Source organism: Salvelinus alpinus, chromosome 6 (assembly GCF_045679555.1).
Source record: "Salvelinus alpinus chromosome 6, SLU_Salpinus.1, whole genome shotgun sequence".
Lineage (NCBI taxonomy): Eukaryota > Metazoa > Chordata > Actinopteri > Salmoniformes > Salmonidae > Salvelinus > Salvelinus alpinus.
Window position 1 is genome coordinate 79097310 of NC_092091.1, and position 23255 is coordinate 79120564.

The following is a 23255-nucleotide window of genomic DNA, read 5'->3' on the forward strand; positions in this document are numbered from 1 at the left end:
ACAAACAATAGAACAGGTGTAGACATTACAGTGAAATGCTTACTTACAAGCCCTTAACCAACAATACAACAGGTGTAGACATTACAATGAAATGCTTACTTACAAGCCCTTAACCAACAATACAACAGGTGTAGACATTACAGTGAAATGCTTACTTACAAGTCCTTAACCAACAATACAACAGGTGTAGACATTACAGTGAAATGCTACTTACAAGTCCTTAACCAACAATACAACAGGTGTAGACATTACAGTGAAATGCTACTTACAAGTCCTTAACCAACAATACAACAGGTGTAAACATTACAGTGAAATGCTACTTACAAGTCCCTAACCAACAATACAACAGGTGTAGACATTACAGTGAAATGCTACTTACAAGTCCTTAACCAACAATACAACAGGTGTAGACATTACAGTGAAATGCTACTTACAAGTACTTAACCAACAATACAACAGGTGTAGACATTACAGTGAAATGCTACTTACAAGTCCTTAACCAACAATACAACAGGTGTAGACATTACAGTGAAATGCTACTTACAAGTCCTTAACCAACGATGCAGAGTAAATAAAGAAGAAATACTTGCTAAATAATAAACTAAAGGGAAAAATAGTAATAAAATTACAAAATGAGGCTATATAGAAAGGGTACTAGTACTGAGTCAATGTGCAGGGACACTGGTTGGTCGAGGTAATTACATGTAGGTAGGGGTAAAATGACTATGCATAGATAATAAACAGAGTAGCAGCAGCGTATGTGAAGAGTGTGAGGGAATGTGTGTGTGTGGAGTGTCAGTGTCAGTGTAGTATGTCAAATCAAACCAAATTTTATTTGTCACATACACATGGTTAGCAGATGTTAATGTGAGTGTAGCGAAATGAAAATATATGAATGAGTGATGGCCAAACGGCATAGGCAAGATGCAGTAGATGGTATAGAGTACAGTATATACATATGAGATGAGTAATGTAGGGTATGTAAACATTATATAAAGTGGCATTGTTTAAAGTGGCTAGTGATACATTTATTACATACATTTTTCCATTATTAGAGTTGAGTCAGTATGTTGGCAGCAGCCACTCAATGTTAGTGATGGCTGTTTAACAGTCTGATGGCCTTGAGATAGAAGCTGTTTTTCAGTCTCTCGGTCCCCGCTTTGATGCACCTGTACTGACCTCGCCTTCTGGATGATAGCGGGGTGAACAGGCAGTGGCTCGGGTGGTCGTTGTCCTTGATGATCTTTTTGGCGGTGGTGTAGGTGTCCTGGAGGGCATGTAGTTTGCCCTCGGTGATGCGTTTTGTAGGTCTCACTATCCTCTGGAGAACCTTACGGTTATGGGCGGAGCAGTTGCCATACATGTGCATCTGTAAAAGTTTGTGAGTGTTTTTGGTGACAAGCCGAATTTCTTCAGCCTCCTGAGGTTGAACCATTTCAGTTTGTCCGGGATGTGTACGCCGAGGAACTTAAAACTTTCCACCCTCTCCACTACTGTCCCGTCGATGTGGATAGGGGGCTGCTCCCTCTGCTGTTTCCTGAAGTCCACGATCATCTCCTTTGTTTTGTTGACGTTGAGTGTGAGGTTATTTTCCTGACACCACACTCCGAGGACCCTCACCTCCTCCCTGTAGGCCGTCTCGTTGTTGTTGGTAATCAAGCCTACCACTGTAGTGTCATCTGCAAACTTGATGATTGAGTTGGAGGCGTGCATGGCCACGCAGTCGTGGGTGAACAGGGAGTACAGGAGAGGGCTGAGAACGCACCCTTGTGGGGCCCCAGTGTTGAGGATCAGCGGGGTGGAGATGTTGTTACCTACCCTCACCACCTGGGAGCGGCCCATCAGGAAGTCCAGGACCCAGTTGCACAGGGCAGGGTCAGGACCCAGGGTCTCGAGCTTAATGACGAGTTTGAAGGGTACTATGGTGTTAAATGCTGAGCTGTAGTCGATGAACAGCATTCTTACATAGGTATTCCTCTTTTCCAGGTGAGTTAGGGCAGTGTGCAGAGTGATTGCGTTGTCTGTGGACCTATTGGGGCGGTAAGCAAATTGGAGTGGGTCTAGGGTGTCAGGTAGGGTGGAGGTGATATGGTCCTTGACTGGTATCTCAAAGCACTTCATGATGCCAGAAGTGAGTGCTAAGGGGCGGTAGTCATTTAGCTCAGTTACCTTAGCTTTCTTGGGAACAGGAACAATGGTGGCCCTCTTGAAGCATGTGAGAACAGCAGACTGGGATAAGAATTGATTGAATATGTCCGTAAACACACCAGCCAGCTGGTCTGCGCATGCTCTGAGGACGCGGCTGGGGATGCCGTCTGGGCCTGCAGCCTTGCGAGGGTTAACACATTTAAATGTTTTACTCACGTTGGCTGCAGTGAAGGAGAGCCCGCAGGTTTTGGTAGCGGGCCGTGTCAGTGGCACTGTATTGTCCTCAAAGCGAGCAAAGAAGTTGTTTAGTCTGTCTGGGAGCAAGACATCCTGGTCAGCAACGGGGCTGATTTTCCTTTTGTAGTCCGTGATTGACTGTAGACCCTGCCACATACCTCTCGTGTCTGAGCCGTTGAATTGCGACTCTACTTTGTCTCTATACTGACGCTTAGCTTGTTTGATTGCCTTGTGGAGGGAATAACTACACTGTTTGTATTCGGTCATGTTTCCGGTCACCTTGCCCTGATTAAAAGCACTGGTTTGCGCTTTCAGTTTTGCACGAATGCTGCCATCAATCCACGGTTTCTAGTTTGGGATTGTTTTAATATACGCTGTGGGTACAACATCACCAATGCACTTGCTGATAAACTCGCTCACCGCTCAGCGTTTACATCAATGTTTTTATCCGACGCTATGCGGAACATATTCCAGTCCATTTTCCAGTCCTGTTTTAGTTTTTGTCTATAGGCTGGGAGCAACAAAATGGAGTCGTGGGCAGCTTTTCCGAAAGGAGGGCGGAGGAGGGCCTTATATGCGTCGCGGAAGTTAGAATAACAATGATCTAGGGTTTTGCCAGCCCGGGTAGCGCAATCGATATGCTGATAGAATTTAGGGAGCCTTGTTTTCAGATTAGCCTTGTTAAAATCCCCAGCTACAATAAATGCAGCCTCAGGATATGTGGTTTCCAGTTTACATATAGTCCAGTGAAGTTCGTTCAGGCCCATCGATATGTCTGCTTGGGGGGGATATATACGGCTGTGATTATAATCGAAGAGAATTCCTTTGGTAGATAATGCGGTGTGCATTTGATTGTGAGGAATTCTAAGTCAGGTGAACAGAAGGACTTGAGTTCCTCTATGTTGTTATGATCACACCACGTCTCGTTAATCATAAGGCATACATCCATACCCTTCTTCTTACCGGAGAGCTGCTTGTTTCTGTCGGCGCGATGCGTGAAGAGACCAGGTGGCTGTACCGACTCCGATAGCGTGTCTCGAGTGTGCCATGTTTTTTGTGAAACAAAGAACATTGCAGTCTCTGATGTCTCTCTGGAATGCAACCCTTGCTCGGATTTCGTCTAAATTGTTGTCAAGAGACTGGACATTGGCGATTAGTATGCTCGGGAGCGGTGCGAGATGTGCCTGTCTCCAGGGCCTGACCAGAAGACCGCTTCGTCTTCTCCTTCTACGGCGCCGTTGTTTTGGGTCGCCGGCTGGGATCCGATCCATTGTCTTGAGTGGTGGGCCAAACAGAGGGTCCGCTTCGGGAAAGTTGTATTCCTGGTCGTATTGTTGGTGTGTTGACGTTGCTCTTATATCCAATAGTTCCTCCCGACTGTATGTAATAAAATCTAAGATTTCCTGGGGTAACAATGTAAGAAATAACACATAAAAAAACGAAATACTGCATAGTTTCCTAGGAACGCGAAGCGAGGCGACCGTCTCTGTCGGCGCCGGAAGTTGTATGTGTGGGAGTGTGGTTAGTCCACTGAGTGTACATTGAGCGTGTGCTAGACAGTCAGTGCAAAAAAAACCAAGAATAAATATGAATAAAATAAGGGGGTCAATGCAAATAGTCCGGGTAGCCATTTGATTAATTGTTCAGAAGTCTTATAGTTTGGGGGTAGAAGCTGTTAACCTCTTTGGTGTAGGGGGCAGCATTTTCACTTTTGGATGAATTTCGTGCCCGTAGTGAACTGCCTCCTACTCTGTCCCACATGCTAATATATGCATATTATTATTACTATTGGATAGAAAACACTCTGAAGTTTCTAAAAATGTTTGAATGATGTCTGTGAGTTTAACAGAACTCATATGGCAGGCAAAAACCTGAGAAAAAATCCAAACAGGAAGTGAAAATTCTGAGACTGGTCGTTGTTAAAGTCATCGCCTATTCAATTCCCTGTAATATATGGATCTGTTTGCACTTCATTCGCCTTCCACTAGATGTCAACAGTCAGTAGAACGTGGAATGAAGCTTATGCTGTGTTGTGGGACCGGATGGGAGGGGAATGAGTCAGTGGTCTGGCAGATTGCCAGTTCTTGGTCACGCGCTTTTCTCATTATATCGTCTTGCGTTCCATTACTTATAGAGACTGAAAAGAATTCTCCAGTTGGAACCTTATTGGATATAAATGATAACAACATCCTGAAGATTGATTCTCTACTAAGTTTGACCAGTTTATTCGACCTGGAATATAACTTTTTTGAAGTTTTCGTCCGACGTTTGCCTGCATCTGCGCGAGCATTTGGACACGTGTACTACTCATGCTAGCAAAATTAGCTAATTGGACATAAGTAATGGACATTATCGAACAAAACAACGATTTTTTGTGGAACTAGGATTCCTGGCACTGCATTCTGATGAAGATAATCAAAGGTAAGGGAATATTTATGATGTCATTTCGTATTTCTGTTGACTCCAACATGGCCGAGTAATGTTGTGTATTTCTGAGCGCCGTCTCAGATTATTGCATGGTATGCTTTTTCCTAAAGTAAAAAAAAAATCTGACACAGCGGTTGCATTAACTTCTTATGGCTGAAGGGGCAGTATTGAGTAACCTGGAAAGAGGTGCCCATTTCAAACGGCCTCGTATTCAATTCTTGCTCGTACAATATGCATATTATTATTATTATTATTATTATTACTATTGGATAGAAAACACTCTCTAGTTTCTAAAACCGTTTGAATTGTTTCTCTAAGTGAAACAGAACTCCTTCTGCAGCCAGCTTCCTATTCGGAAGTGAGATTTCTGAAAGCGAGGTCTCTTTTCAAGAGCTTGTCTATAAATGGTCATGTCACTTAGGAGTCTAGAGACACGTCATACACCTTCCCCTGGGTGTCAAGAGGAAGTGAGAGCAGAAATCAGTTGATCATCTCGTTCTGAGATTGAATACGTCCTCTTGGAGTGAAGGGACCGCCATTTTTTTTTTTTCCCAAAGCGCGAGGTTGGACCTGGACTCGCCTTCTGGAAAGCCGTCGTTATGGACGAATACACTCTCCGTCTTAAATTTTATTTGATACATGTCACAATATCATCCTAAAGTATGTTTTTTTAATATAGTTTTATTAGAATGTTGAAATTTATTCTGGACTTTTGGCGTGTTGCGTTCTATGATTTTGTTCGCGAAGGAGAGGTTAGCCCCGCATGGCCAGTGTGCTTGCTAATTCAAGAGGGAAAGAGTTCGTTCTGGATCCAAACAAAGACGGTTCTGGACAAAGGACACCTTGTACAACATTCTGATGGAAGATCAACAAAAGTAGGACCCAATTTGGGATGCTATTTCATATATCTGTCGAACTGTGCTATCGCCACTTTTTTCCTTGAATCAATGTTTTTGTGTGTTGGCTATTGCAGTAAGCTAATATAACGCTATATTGTGTTTTCGCTGTAAAACACTTAAAAAATCGGAAATATTGGCTATATTCACAAGATATTTGTCTTTCATTTGCTATACACCATATATTTTTCTGAAATGTTTTATGATGAGTAATTAGGTCGTTGACGTTGGTGTCTGTATTTACTCTGGCTGCTTCGGTGCATTTTGTAAGGTAGCTGTGATGGTAGCAGCAATGTAAAACTGATTTATAGCTCAAATATGCACATTTTTCGAACAAAACATAGATTTATTGTGTAACATGTTATAGGACTGTCATCTGAGGAAGTTGTTTCTAGGTTAGTTTGGTTGGTTCTAGGTTAGTTAGGTTGGCTTTGTACATGCTACCTGTGCTGTGAAAAATGTCTGTCCTCTTTTGTATTTGGTGGTGAACTAACATAAATATATGTGGTGTTTTCGCTGTAAAACATTTTAAAAATCGGACATGTTGGCTGGATTCACAAGATGTTTATCTTTCAAATGCTGTATTGGACTTGTTAATGTGTGAAAGTTAAATATTTTAAAAATATATATTTTGAATTTCGCGCCCTGCACTTGAGCTGGATGTTGTCATAGGTGTACCGACGTCGGGCTTGCAGCCCTAACAGGTGAAGAACCAGTGTATCTTTAATTATATGTAAAACATGTATCTTTCATCAAAGTTTATGAGTATTTCTGTTATTTGACGTGGCTCTCTGTAATTTCTCCGGATATTTTGGAGGCATTTCTGAACATGGCGCCAATGTAAACCGAGATTTGTGGATATAAATATGCACATTATTGAACAAAACATAAATGTATTGTGTAACATGATGTCATATGAGTGTCATCTGATGAAGATGTTCAAAGGTTAGTGATTCATTTTATCTCTATTTCTGGTTTTTGTTACTATTATCTTTTGCTGGGAAAATGGCTGTGTTTTTCTATGGCTATGTACTGAGCTAATTGTTTGGTGTGCTTTACCCGTAAATCTTTTTTGAAATCAGACATGTTGGCTGGATTCACAACGTGTAGCTTTAATTTGGTGTCTTTCATGTGTGATTTCATGAAAGATTGATTTTTATAGTAATATATTTGAATTTGGCGCGCTACATTTTTTCTGGATTTTGGCCAAGTGGGACGCTACCGTCCCACATATCCTAGAGAAGTTAAGGAGCCTTCTGGACCTAGACTTGGCGCTCCGGTACTGCTTGCAGTGCGGTAGCAGAAAGAACAGTCTTTGACTTGGGTGTTTGGAGTCTGACCATTTTTAGGGCCTTCCTCTGACACCACCTGGTATAGAGGTCCTGGATGGCAGAAAGCTCGGCACCAGTGATGTACTTGGCCGTACGCACTACCCTCTGTTGCACCTTACGGTCGGAGGCCGAGCAATTTCCATACCAAGCGGTGATGCAAACGGTCAGGATGCTCTCGATGGTGCAGCTACTAAGCTATATGGAATTATTTTAAGAAAGTCATCCCAAGGATCATTTTGCAATTTGATTTTGAATTTTAAGAACCCTTGAAGTATCAAAGAAATACCAAAAAAATTTGGGCCTTACTGCTATTAGCCCACACAAACGCATTGCATAACAGATTCTACACATGGAACAACGATAGTCCCCCCCTAAAATAAAAATGAAGTCTGTTCTGAAGTGTCTGTCCTATATCTAGAGATGTAATAAAGATTAGGAAACATTATTTGTTTATTATTACATGTATTTAAACCCTTATTTTTGGCACTAAACAGTCTCTATATATACAGTGCATTCGGAAAGTATTCAGACCCCTTAAGTTTTCCACATTTAGTGACGTTACAGCCTTATTCTAGAATAGATTAAATAATTTTTCCCCTCATCATATTACACACAATACCCCATAATGACAAAGCAAAAACTGTTTTTTAGAAATGTTTGAACATTTATTAAAAATAAAGTAGGTAAATAACATTTACGTGAGTATTCAGACCCGTTACTCAGTACTTTGTTGAAGCACCTTTGGCAGCAATTACAACCTCGAGTCTTCTCTGCACACCTATATTTGGGGAGTTTCTCCCATTCTTCTCTATAGATCCTCTCAAGCTCTGTCAGGTTGGATTGGGAGCGTCGCTGCACAGCTATTTTCAGGTCTCTCCAGAGATGTTTGATCGGGTTCAAGTCCGGCCTCTGGCTGGGCCACTAAAGGAAATTCAGAGACTTTTCCCGAAGCCACTCCTGAATTGTCTTGGCTGTGTACTTAGTTGGCCTTTGCCCCAGGTTTTCATCAAGGATCTCTCTGTACTTTGCTCCATTCACCTTTCCCTCGATCCTGACTAGTCTCCCAGTCCTTGCCACTGAAAAACATCCACACAGCATGTTGCTGCCACCACCATGCTTCACCATAGGGATGGTGCCAGCTTTCCTCCAGACATGACGCTTGGGATTCAAGCCAAAGAGTTCAATCTTGGTTTCATCAGACCAAAGAATCTTGTTTCTCATGGTCTGAGAGTCCTTGCCTTTTGGCAAACTCCAAGCGGGCTGTCATATTTATTTTACTGAGGAGTGGCTTCCGTCTGGCCACTCTTACCATAAAGGCCTGTTTGGTGGAGTGCTGCAGAGATGGTTTTCCTTCTGGAAGTTCCCATCTCCACAGAGGAACTCTGGAGCTCTGTCAGAGTGACCGTCGGGTTCTTGGTCACCTCCCTGACCACGACCCTTATCTACCGATTGCTCAGTTTGGCTGGGCAGCCAGCTCTAGGAAGAGTTTTCGTGGTTCCAAACGTTTTCCTTTTAAGATTGATTGAGGCCATTGTGTTCTTGGGGAAGGGTACCAAAAAAGGTACCCTTCCCCAGATCTGTGCCTCGACACAATCCTGTCTCGGGGCTCTACAGACAATTCCTTCGACCTCATGGCTTGGTTTTTGCTCTTACATGCACTGTCAACTGTGGGACCGTATTTCAGTTTATTTTAAATAATACGTTAGCAAACATGATTTTTTATTTATTTTTAATCAATTTTAGAATAAGGCTGTAACGTAACAAAATGTTGAAAAAGAGAAGGGGTCTGAATACATTTCAAATACACTGTACTTCCATTCATTTTTTCAACTGATACTGGGGGACCTTCAGACGAGAGCAAAATGACTGACATGTACGTGTTCGGGAGAGTCTCAGCTTTGCACAGAGTGGACATATTAGCGTGTAGCCCAAACTGTTCGGACACTACAGACAGAAGTTGGCAGATCGGCTGTACCGACTTCAGACAAGTTTTCAAAATGGAGGACACCATCGTTTTTGTGAGAGTCATCTTTCCATAGATGAGTCATTATAGTTTCTAGGCCAAACCGTTCGGACGCTACAGACGATTATGTGAGAAGACTGATTGTTGGGATGTCTCATGGTCTGACAAACACCGCTCTAGCTCTGTCACCTTGAGACACATCCAATGCAAAAAAAAACATATCTCTAGTTTAAACTGATAGATTTTTATGGGGATGTTTTTTTTATATGCTCATTGGATTTCCACGGGGGTGCGGACATCAACCTTTAATTAAATGTTTAAAACCAATGTCTGGTGTCTTGATGGAAACATTGCTTTTCTTCTTTCCTTGCATGTGTTTATATTTACTGTACATTTGATCCATTTAGCAGATGCTCTTATCCAGAGCGACTTAAAGGAGAAATGTGGGTTAAGTGCCTTCCTCAAGGGAACATTGCCAGATTTTTCACCTAGTCGACTCAGGGATTTGAACCAGCAATCTTTTGATTACTGTCCCAAATGCTCTTAACCACTATGCTATGTATTGCCGTATGGCTACATTTATGTTCATCATTATATAATATGGTAAACATTTAACAGTTCAATTAGACATTGAACTTGAAACCCTGTAAGAATCCTGGATCCAGCTGTCTATTTTTGGGGGATGCAGATCTCTGAAATGCGCTGTAACAAAGTAACTTTTTTAGTCTCATGTTACGTTGTGAAAACAGTTTTCACTGGCACACAAATCCAAATGATTTTGATTTGCTAAATTAATTGCTTCTAACCAAAACAGACACCTTATCTTGATTCATAAAACCAAAATTGCTACTGTCTTTAACGTGGTTCTTCAATAATTACACATAAGACTTGGATGATCATTTGGTGTCCAGATGTTTAGTTACATCGGGACACTTTCCATCATCAGCTTATCCAGGAAGTCATGTGACGCAACAACAGCCAAAAGTGCTGAGAAAACGGTGTATGCAAGGATTGTCCAGAATAATTTTGGTGTCTCATTCAACTAACCACTAGCCTTGTCTTTAGTGTCCGGCTTGCGATTGGTAGGTTGGGAGTTTGATGCCCAGGCGAGTCATACCAAACACTGTAAAACTGGGACTAAATTAATCAATGCTTGGCATTCAGCATTAAGAAGATATATTGGGGGTAAGGCCCTGCAATAGACTAGCGTTCTGTCCAGGGCGGGTACACTACATGTACATCAAGCTGCCTCACACTACAGAAACAGGACATGTTATTGTACCTTTTATTCCATGCTGTAATGTATAGAGATACTGGTATAGTTCTAGAAACAGGACATGTTATTGTACCTTTATTCCATGCTGTAATGTATAGAGATACTGATATAGTTCTAGAAACAGGACATGTTATTGTACCTTTATTCCATGCTGTAATGTATAGAGATACTGATATAGATCTAGAAACAGGACATGTTATTGTACCTTTATTCCATGCTGTAATGTATAGAGATACTGATATAGATCTAGAAAAAGGACATGTTATTGTACCTTTATTCCATGCTGTAATGTATAGAGATACTGATATAGATCTAGAAACAGGACATGTTTTTGTACCTTTATTCCATGCTGTAATGTATAGAGATACTGATATAGATCTAGAAACAGGACATGTTTTTGTACCTTTATTCCATGCTGTAATGTATAGAGATACTGAAATAGGTCTAGAAACAGGACATGTTATTGTACCTTTATTCCATGTTGTAATGTATAGAGATACTGATATAGTTCTAGAAACAGGACCTGTTATTGTACCTTTATTCCATGCTGTAATGTATAGAGATACTGATATAGATCTAGAAAAAGGACATGTTATTGTACCTTTATTCCATGCTGTAATGCATAGAGATACTGATATAGTTCTAGAAACAGGACATGTTATTGTACCTTTATTCCATGCTGTAATGTATAGAGATACTGATATAGTTCTAGAAACAGGACATGTTATTGTACCTTTATTCCATGCTGTAATGTATAGAGATACTGATATAGATCTAGAAACAGGACATGTTATTGTACCTTTATTCCATGCTGTAATGTATAGAGATACTGATATAGATCTAGAAACAGGACATGTTATTGTACCTTTATTCCGTGCTGTAATGTATAGAGATACTGATATAGATCTAGAAACAGGATATGTTATTGTACCTTTATTCCATGCTGTAATGTGTAGAGATACTGATATAGTTCTAGAAACAGGACATGTTATTGTACCTTTATTCCATGCTGTAATGTATAGAGATACTGATATAGATCTAGAAACAGGACATGTTATTGTACCTTTATTCCATGCTGTAATGTATAGAGATACTGATATAGCTCTAGAAACAGGACATGTTATTGTACCTTTATTCCATGCTGTAATGTATAGAGATACTGATATAGCTCTAGAAACAGGACATGTTATTGTACCTTTATTCCATGCTGTAATGTATAGAGATACTGATATAGTTCTAGAAACAGGACATGTTATTGTACCTTTATTCCATGCTGTAATGTATAGAGATACTGATATAGATCTAGAAACAGGACATGTTATTGTACCTTTATTCCATGCTGTAATGTATAGAGATACTGATATAGCTCTAGAAACAGGACATGTTATTGTACCTTTATTCCATGCTGTAATGTATAGAGATACTGATATAGCTCTAGAAACAGGACATGTTATTGTACCTTTATTCCATGCTGTAATGTATAGAGATACTGATATAGCTCTAGAAACAGGACATGTTATTGTACCTTTATTCCATGCTGTAATGTATAGAGATACTGATATAGCTCTAGAAACAGGACATGTTATTGTACCTTTATTCCATGCTGTAATGTATAGAGATACTGATATAGATCTAGAAACAGGACATGTTTTTGTACCTTTATTCCATGCTGTAATGTATAGAGATACTGAAATAGGTCTAGAAACAGGACATGTTATTGTACCTTTATTCCATGTTGTAATGTATAGAGATACTGATATAGTTCTAGAAACAGGACCTGTTATTGTACCTTTATTCCATGCTGTAATGTATAGAGATACTGATATAGATCTAGAAAAAGGACATGTTATTGTACCTTTATTCCATGCTGTAATGCATAGAGATACTGATATAGATCTAGAAACAGGACCTGTTATTGTACCTTTATTCCATGCTGTAATGTATAGAGATACTGATATAGATCTAGAAACAGGACCTGTTATTGTACCTTTATTCCATGCTGTAATGTATAGAGATACTGATATAGATCTAGAAAAAGGACATGTTATTGTACCTTTATTCCATGCTGTAATGTATAGAGATACTGATATAGTTCTAGAAACCGGACATGTTATTGTACCTTTATTCCATGCTGTAATGTATAGAGATACTGATATAGTTCTAGAAACAGGACATGTTATTGTACCTTTATTCCATGCTGTAATGTATAGAGATACTGATATAGATCTAGAAACAAGACATGATATTGTACCTTTAATCCATGCTGTAATGTATAGAGATACTGATATAGCTCTAGAAACAGGACATGTTATTGTGTCTTTATACCATGCTGTAATGTGTAGAGATACTGAAATAGCTCTAGAAACAGGACATGTTATTGTACCTTTATTCCATGCTGTAATGTATAGAGATACTGAAATAGCTCTAGAAACAGAACATGTTATTGTACCTTTATTCCATGCTGTAATGTATAGAGATACTGATATAGTTCTAGAAACAGGACATGTTATTGTACCTTTATTCCATGCTGTAATGTATAGAGATACCGATATAGTTCTAGAAACAGGACATGTTATTGTACCTTTATTCCATGCTGTAATGTATAGAGATACTGATATAGATCTAGAAACAGGACGTGTTATTGTACCTTTATTCCGTGCTGTAATGTGTAGAGATACTGATATAGATCTAGAAACAGGACATGTTATTGTACCTTTATTCCATGCTGTAATGTATAGAGATACTGATATAGATCTAGAAACAGGACATGTTATTGTACCTTTATTCCATGCTATAATGTATAGAGATACTGATATAGTTCTAGAAACAGGACATGTTATTGTACCTTTATTCCATGCTGTAATGTATAGAGATACTGATATAGTTCTAGAAACAGGACATGTTATTGTACCTTTTTTCCATGCTGTAATGTATAGAGATACTGATATAGTTCTAGAAACAGGACATGTTATTGTACCTGTATTCCATGCTGTAATGTATAGAGATACTGAAATAGGTCTAGAAACAGGACATGATATTGTACCTTTATTCCATGCTGTAATGTATAGAGATACTGATATAGCTCTAGAAACAGGACATGTTATTGTGTCTTTATTCCGTGCTGTAATGTGTAGAGATACTGATATAGATCTAGAAACAGGACATGTTATTGTACCTTTATTCCATGTTGTAATGTATAGAGATACTAATATAGTTCGAGAAACAGGACCTGTTATTGTACCTTTATTCCATGCTGTAATGTATAGAGATACTGATATAGATCTAGAAACAGGACATGTTATTGTACCTTTATTCCATGCTGTAATGTATAGAGATACTGATATAGATCTAGAAACAGGACATGTTATTGTACCTTTATTCCATGTTGTAATGTATAGAGATACTGATATAGTTCTAGAAACAGGACATGTTATTGTACCTTTATTCCATGCTGTAATGTATAGAGATACTGATATAGTTCTAGAAACAGGACATGTTATTGTACCTTTATTCCATGTTGTAATGTATAGAGATACTGATATAGCTCTAGAAACAGGACATGTTATTGTGTCTTTATTCCATGCTGTAATGTGTAGAGATACTGATATAGATCTAGAAAAAGGACATGTTATTGTACCTTTATTCCATGCTGTAATGTATAGAGATACTGATATAGTTCTAGAAACAGGACATGTTATTGTACCTTTATTCCATGCTGTAATGTATAGAGATACTGATATAGATCTAGAAACAGGACATGTTATTGTACCTTTATTCCATGCTGTAATGTATAGAGATACTGATATAGATCTAGAAACAGGACATGTTATTGTACCTTTATTCCATGCTGTAATGTATAGAGATACTGATATAGTTCTAGAAACAGGACATGTTATTGTACCTTTATTCCATGCTGTAATGTATAGAGATACTGATATAGATCTAGAAACAGGACATGTTATTGTACCTTTATTCCATGCTGTAATGTATAGAGATACTGATATAGATCTAGAAACAGGACATGTTATTGTACCTTTATTCCATGCTGTAATGTATAGAGATACTGAAATAGGTCTAGAAACAGGACATGTTATTGTACCTTTATTCCATGTTGTAATGTATAGAGATACTGATATAGTTCTAGAAACAGGACCTGTTATTGTACCTTTATTCCATGCTGTAATGTATAGAGATACTGATATAGATCTAGAAAAAGGACATGTTATTGTACCTTTATTCCATGCTGTAATGTATAGAGATACTGATATAGATCTAGAAAAAGGACATGTTATTGTACCTTTATTCCATGCTGTAATGTATAGAGATACTGATATAGATCTAGAAACAAGACATGATATTGTACCTTTAATCCATGCTGTAATGTATAGAGATACTGATATAGCTCTAGAAACAGGACATGTTATTGTGTCTTTATACCATGCTGTAATGTGTAGAGATACTGAAATAGCTCTAGAAACAGGACATGTTATTGTACCTTTATTCCATGCTGTAATGTATAGAGATACTGAAATAGCTCTAGAAACAGAACATGTTATTGTACCTTTATTCCATGCTGTAATGTATAGAGATACTGATATAGTTCTAGAAACAGGACATGTTATTGTACCTTTATTCCATGCTGTAATGTATAGAGATACCGATATAGTTCTAGAAACAGGACATGTTATTGTACCTTTATTCCATGCTGTAATGTATAGAGATACTGATATAGATCTAGAAACAGGACGTGTTATTGTACCTTTATTCCGTGCTGTAATGTGTAGAGATACTGAAATAGGTCTAGAAACAGGACATGTTATTGTACCTTTATTCCATGTTGTAATGTATAGAGATACTGATATAGTTCTAGAAACAGGACCTGTTATTGTACCTTTATTCCATGCTGTAATGTATAGAGATACTGATATAGATCTAGAAAAAGGACATGTTATTGTACCTTTATTCCATGCTGTAATGTATAGAGATACTGATATAGATCTAGAAACAGGACATGTTATTGTACCTTTATTCCATGCTGTAATGTATAGAGATACTGATATAGATCTAGAAACAGGACATGTTATTGTACCTTTATTCCATGCTGTAATGTATAGAGATACTGATATAGTTCTAGAAACAGGACATGTTATTGTACCTTTATTCCATGCTGTAATGTATAGAGATACTGATATAGTTCTAGAAACAGGACATGTTATTGTACCTTTATTCCATGCTGTAATGTATAGAGATACTGATATAGATCTAGAAACAGGACATGTTATTGTACCTTTATTCCATGCTGTAATGTATAGAGATACTGATATAGTTCTAGAAACAGGACATGTTATTGTACCTTTATTCCATGCTGTAATGTAGAGAGATACTGATATAGATCTAGAAACAGGACATGTTATTGTACCTTTATTCCATGCTGTAATGTATAGAGATACTGATATAGATCTAGAAACAGGATATGTTATTGTACCTTTATTCCATGCTGTAATGTATAGAGATACTGATATAGTTCTATAAACAGGACATGTTATTGTACCTTTATTCCATGCTGTAATGTATAGAGATACTGATATAGATCTAGAAACAGGACATGTTATTGTACCTTTATTCCATGCTGTAATGTAGAGAGATACTGATATAGATCTAGAAACAGGACATGTTATTGTACCTTTATTCCATGCTGTAATGTAGAGAGATACTGATATAGCTAGAAACAGGACATGTTATTGTACCTTTATTCCTTGCTGTAATGTATAGAGATACTGATATAGATCTAGAAACAGGACATGTTATTGTACCTTTATTCCATGCTGTAATGTATAGAGATACTGATATAGATCTAGAAACAGGACATGTTATTGTACCTTTATTCCATGCTGTAATGTATAGAGATACTGATATAGATCTAGAAACAGGACATGTTATTGTACCTTTATTCCATGCTGTAATGTATAGAGATACTGATATAGTTCTAGAAACAGGACATGTTATTGTACCTTTATTCCATGCTGTAATGTATAGAGATACTGATATAGCTAGAAACAGGACATGTTATTGTACCTTTATTCCATGCTGTAATGTATAGAGATACTGATATATCTAGAAACAGGACATGTTATTGTACCTTTATTCCATGCTGTAATGTATAGAGATACTGATATAGTTCTAGAAACAGGACATGTTATTGTACCTTTATTCCATGCTGTAATGTAGAGAGATACTGATATAGTTCTAGAAACAGGACATGTTATTGTACCTTTATTCCATGCTGTAATGTATAGAGATACTGATATATCTAGAAACAGGACATGTTATTGTACCTTTATTCCATGCTGTAATGTAGAGAGATACTGATATAGTTCTAGAAACAGGACATGTTATTGTACCTTTATTCCATGCTGTAATGTATAGAGATACTGATATAGCTCCAGAAACAGGACATGTTATTGTACCTTTATTCCATACTGTAATGTATAGAGATACTGATATAGTTCTAGAAACAGGACATGTTATTGTACCTTTGTTCCATGCTGTAATGTATATAGATACTGATATAGTTCTAGAAACAGGACCTGTTATTGTACCTTTATTCCCCACTGTAATGTATAGAGATACTGATATAGATCTAGAAACAGGACATGTTATTGTACCTTTATTCCATGCTGTAATGTATAGAGATACTGATATAGTTCTAGAAACAGGACATGTTATTGTACCTTTATTCCATGCTGTAATGTATAGAGATACTGATATAGTTCTAGAAACAGGACATGTTATTGTACCTTTATTCCATGCTGTAATGTATAGAGATACTGATATAGATCTATCACAATAGTTGACAATTTCTCAATTTAATGGATATTTCATTGGTGTTGCAGTAAAATGTCTGTTTCCAAATTTAACCAAACAGAAATTACCATACTGTATCTGGTCTCATAACAGCTCCCTTAGGAGTTAAGGAGGTCAATGGATTCACAGCTCATACTGTATCTGAATTCTCATGTTTGTTTCCATTTCTGTGAGTCGCTGTGCCACAGAGATGGTCTGCCTCTGCTTGTTTTAACTTCATCCAAAGTACAGCGTAAAACACCTGTTAGGGTGCCTTTCTGCTACACGTTGAAGAGGATTTGTAATCATGGCTATCTTTTCATTTCTATTCACAGGACCTTTTCTCAGGGAGCTGTTGTCAAAGACTGGACTAGAAGATCATTATGAAAACAAGCTGATGTTAAGTTCTGTCCTTGAGATAAATGCTGATTCTACATCAGATGAACCTCTTACCACTATGCAGTCACTTCCAGGGGCCTTCCTGAAGAAATTAATGATGGCAAATGTGAATGCTAGGAGTGTGAAATGTCTGAAATGTCTGACCACGGTTTCCCATTGTGGTGTAGACAACCTGACCACTGACCAGGAGGTTTCCTATTGTGATGTAGACAACCTGACCACTGACACTGATAGCAGCAATGTCATTAATCCACTGGACCTGATAACTGCCCTGTTTCTGTGCTCAGATGGTTTCTTGCAACAGGAGATGGTCCAAAAAATGTCTGTTTGTCAGTTTGCTGTTCCTCTCGTGCTGCCCAACTGTGACACAAAACAAAGCACTTTGATGCTGTGGGCCTTGAGGGACATAGTGAGGAAGTTTAGACCCTCTTCCCAAACAGCCACAAATGCTTTTGTGGAGGAGAGAATTGTTGTCTCTGATATTCCGATGGTGTCCTTTGTTAGGTTAGGAGAGAGTAGCTTGTCCAAGTCTCAGATTTTGAACAAGTTGCTTAGTAACCCTCAACAGTACCATGATACATTTGTTCATGATGATATGGAATGTGGAGATGTCCCTCGTCAAGTCTCAGATGGTCTGGTTGAAATCAGCTGGTACTTTCCATGTGGGAACAGAAACATAGACATGTTCACTAAGCCTGTGTCTGTAGCCAATCTCAGAGGAGACATCAGGTCCTTTAAGACACAGTTTTCCTTTCTGTGTCAAACATCAGCTGCAGTTTACATTTTCATTTATGATTTTGAGGCAGATCTCAAGGTTTTGGAAGGCAAAATCACAAAAGCAGAGTTATTTCTGGTTGTTAACTCTCAGAAAAAAACATTCAGGTTGGACACATTGAAGAAAATTATCACAAAATACAGTATCAACCCAACAAATGTGATTGTGAAGAAGAAGCAGAATGATCCAGAATTTGTCAAAACCCTGCAGTCATCTGTAGGTGACATCATCGAAAAAAGTAAAAACAGATTGACAATTGAAAACATGGTTACCGTGGCTCGTCAGAGTGGGATTCTGGTTGATGAAGACAGTGATGAGTGTCAGAGTGCCAGGAAGATGGCAGATAAAATCACTAGGAACATAAAAGACACAGTACAATTCAAAGACAAACAGCTACCCTTACAAGGGCAAATCTGGAAAGAGCTTTCCCAGTTGGAGAAAGAGAGATGTAGACTGAGGAAACAAGGCGATCAAAACATTGAACACTATAAGACCTCTCTGAAGAAAAAGGAGGAAGAGTTGAGAAAGAAGCAACAAACATGTGACATGTCAGATGCAATGGCAAGCTTCATTTTAGGATTGTCAGGTTCAGGAGCGGAGCGATCCTATTTCCTCAAATGGATGCGGATAAATCTGGACAATCTGTCACGTCAGAACATGTCTGCTTTGCGGGACCGGTACAAAAATCTTTGCCAACATTATCCAGAGAAAAAAGATGACATTAAACATTTGGATAAGCAATTATCTGATTGTTCCTTGGGTCTTGAACACTTCCTGCGTGAGTTGGGCCAGTTATATGAAGCTTCCTGCTCCCTCCCTGAAAGTAGCCTACAATGGCAACAGATGGAGCATCTCCCTGGATTGTGTGCTCAGATGCTGTTGGATGGCTTCCCCATTGAGCTTGTGGATGGAGATGCATCAAATATCCCTCTGAAATGGATATCAGCTGTTCTGACTCAGCTTCATACTCTTGTCCAATCCAACAGCAAGATCCGGGTTGTGACAGTTTTAGGGGTCCAAAGCACTGGGAAGTCCACTCTCCTCAACACCATGTTTGGGGTCCAGTTTGCTGTCAGCAGTGGAAGATGCACCAGAGGGGCCTTCATGCTACTGATTAAAGTCAACAAAGACCTCAAGGAGGAGCTGAAATGTGACTTCATCATGGTCATTGACACAGAGGGGTTGAAATCACCAGAGTTGGCTCAACTAGATGACAGTCATGAACATGACAATGAATTGGCCACACTGGTGATTGGACTCAGTGATGTCACTATCATCAACATGTCCATGGAGAACTCCACAGAGATGAAAGACATTCTACAGATTGTTGTTCATGCTTTTATCAGGATGAAGGAAGTGGGGAAGAAGCCAGTGTGTCATTTTGTGCACCAGAATGTGTCAGACATGTCTGCTCATGACAACAACATGAGGGACAGAAATAAGTTGTTGGAACAGTTGAATGAAATGACCCAGGCAGCAGCCAGAATGGAGAAGAAGGAGAATATCACCAAGTTCACTGATGTGATGGAGTATGATCCAGACACAAGCAGCTGCTACATCCCAGGACTCTGGCATGGGACTCCTCCTATGGCTCCAGTCAATGCTGGCTACAGTGAGGCTGTGTATGATTTAAAAAAGACCTTGATGCAAGACTTAATAAAATGCCAGAGTAATGATGACATGACACATTTCCTGATGTGGACACAAAGTTTGTGGGAGGCAGTGAAATTTGAGAAATTCATCTTCAGTTTCAGAAACAGCTTGGTTGCAGATGCATACTCCAGATTATGTTCTGAGTACAATGGTTGGGAATGGACCTTCCAGAAGGAGATGTATACATGGATGGTGAGTGCTGAAACTAAAATATCCAATATTGTCATGACAGATCAACATCCCCAGAGGTCCATAAGAGATGTGCTACAAGACTTGATGATAGAAGCATCAGGGAAACTGTCATTGGGAGAAAAGGAAATCCAAGACAATCTAGTAAAATACTTTGAAAAACAAGATGGCCATGTCAATCTGGTGGAAAAATACAGGGAGGATTTTGTGTCCAGTGCCAAAACACTGAGACGAGAGACAGAAAACACTGTGAAGAACAAACTGCAAGGAGCTGTTGAGATCAAAGAGGGAATGACAGAACTGGACAACATCAAGAGTTCTCAGACAAGTACAATGGAAAAGCAGGTTCTGACTCTGCTGCAGAACTGTAGAAAGAAAGAATCTGTTCTATCAGATGAGGCCCTCAGTGAAGAGTTTGAAATCATGTGGAGGAAAACTCTGTCTGACATACACTTCAAAGGATTCCCAAGAAGAAATGTGGCTCAAGATACCTTCCTCATGTTACGTGATAATCTGGTAATGAGGGGGAGTTATGTAAACAAGATGTTGGTTGGAACCAGACTGGTGGATTGTGGGAGAAAAGCCTTTGTTGTGGAATCAGAGAGTTGGTGGCAGCAGGCTAAAAACATAGCAAAGCACTTGGATCCCGACCATCACAGGAAAAAACTACAAGACCTCTGTGATGACATCATAAAACAGTGTCTGGAGTTTATGACCCAGAGGGTGAAAAGCAAAACTGATTACCATGACACTCACATCAAAGAACTGCTTAGAATAGTTGACAAAACATTGCAACAACACACACAAGTTAAAGTCAGTGAGGAATGTGAGGTTTCTCTCAAACAACACATCTGTGGCAGAGCAGCCAGAGAGTTCCAGAAGATGCATAATGATTTCATTGAAGTCAATGACCCAAGGAAGTGTCTGGAACTGTCTAAGAACAAGTACCTTACTGAGTTTATAGACTTATTTCATAACCGAGATCAGTGCCTAAAGAAAGCCAAGGACTTCACAAAGCTCTGTCTAGAGCCAGCTGTACAGGACTATGTGTCCAAAATGATTGGTCCTGATGTGATTGATGAAGTGAAGACAGGTGAAGGGTCAGAGGTTTACAGCACCCGAGGGGCTTTCCAGTTCTCCATTTTGAAACAACTCTTGACTGATGGAAAATATGAGAAATATAGAGAGTACATTAACCATTATGAAAGGTTTGTGAAGGACTGGCTGTTTGACCAGATTGTCCAACGACTCTCAGAGGAGAACAGTCTTAAGAAACTAGAGATAAAACATCTGTCAGAGATCATCACAATCATAATCGCTGCCATTTCAAATGTCAGCAGTAAAGCTACTGTAAATGATATCAAGACGTTCATTGGCATTATTTGCGAGGCTCTTAGAGAGAAGCTTGTCTTTCCCAAAGATGCTCTGGATTCCATTCGTAGGCTTATTCCTGAAGAAGCAAACAGAGAACAGTTTGTTGTCATCCTCACAGAGTTAGTGGGAGAAATGGAGCGGTCACTGGCAGCTGAGTACAACAAGGGAGGAGACATCAAAGAGAGACTCAGATCTCTTCCATTCAAGCCTCAGGAGGAGTTGTTCACCAGTCTGTTTGGCTGTGGGAAGCAATGTCCCTTCTGTGGTGTACCTTGTGAAGCAGGGGGGAAAGAGCACTCCGAACACCATGCCTCCATTCACCGTTCACTAGGTATCAGTGGTGATAGGGAGAGTTATTCACAGAAATTAGTATTTGAGATATGTTCATCTCTTGTGATTAGTAACGAGGTGTTCTCCAATGCCGAGACTGGAGGAAAATATCACCCCTACAAGGACTACCAGACATATTACCCTGACTGGATCATAACTGGAGATTCCAGTATGGAGGCTTCAGACTACTGGAAGTACGTGATGGCCACATTCAATGAGACAATCGCTGATGAAGTAAATGCACGTCCTGCTGATATCCCAGAGGACTGGAAGGTGTTAACAAGTGATGACGCATTGAAGAGCTTGAAAAGGTCATTCAACATGAAATAAAGTGGAGTACTATATCATGACTTGTTGACCAGAAACATGATTGACTTTTCATAGACTTCACAACCAGAAATGACATCACAGAATCAACATATGTAGAGCCAGTCGTCTCAATACAGTTTTTGAAATGTGCAGATCTGTCAAAACCCAATGCAATTTAGAAAAGAACAAATGCAGCAGGAAAACATATTTTATTCTATATAACATACTGTATTCTATATAACATTTTATTCTATATAACATATTTACAGATGCATTCATAAACTATATGACGTCTTAGCAATTCACAGATCTGATGTTCCAAAATGAAATATGTAGCTAACACTTTGAATTTGAAGTGAAAGGAATACCATTTTCTAATCAGATGTAGATGTAAGCCAAGCGCTTTAAGCAAATTCAGAAATCCTACAAATAAGAAAAGTAAATGTGAACACCAACAGGTTAACCAAGAGATTCACAGTGTTATGATAATGATTTTATTTTTATTGATGATGATTATCTTGTTGTTGATTAGGATAATTGCATTTTTGTTGTTGATGATGATTTTATTTTTGCTGTTAATGACAACAAGTATGGTGATTATGTTAATAATGTGAGATTGAACTCTGTAGAGATGGAGGGAATAACTTTCAGTTGGCCAAACTGATGAAGACAAAAAAAGTTGATATTGTTTATGACGTCAAATGTTGTTTTTCTGCAGTGAACACATATTTTACAGACATAATGTAAAATAATGCAAATGATGAATATAAATCAATGAAGTAACAAAACATTATTTGGTTTAAAAACATTCACTTGGAATCTGTTGTAGACTATACCATTTTAATCAGCTATAGACAAATTAAGGTGCACAATGTGAGCATTAAGTCAAATCAAATCAACTTTTATTTGTCACATGTTCCGAATACAACAGGTGTAGACCTTAACGTGAAATGCTTACTAACAAGCCCCTAACCAACAATGCAGTTTAAGAAAGACTTAAGAAAATATTTACTAAATAAAGTAAAAATGGTCAACAACAAAAAAAGAAACACAATAAAATAACAATAACGAGCCTATATACAGGGGGTACCGGTACCGATTCAAT

At 38.8% G+C, this 23255-nt stretch overlaps 1 protein-coding gene across 1 annotated transcript in view; it reads left to right on the plus strand.

Annotated features, from left to right (window-relative positions):
* The window catches only part of LOC139579455 (interferon-induced very large GTPase 1-like), a 57590-nt gene extending 34621 nt beyond the window's left edge, over positions 1 to 22969 (plus strand). The window contains exon 7 of the mRNA XM_071408136.1: positions 17457 to 22969. Within this exon, the coding sequence (XP_071264237.1) occupies positions 17457 to 22171 (4715 nt within the window). The 3' untranslated portion in view covers positions 22172 to 22969. The remainder of the gene's footprint in view (positions 1 to 17456) is intronic.
* The last annotated feature ends 286 nt before the right edge of the window (positions 22970 to 23255 follow it).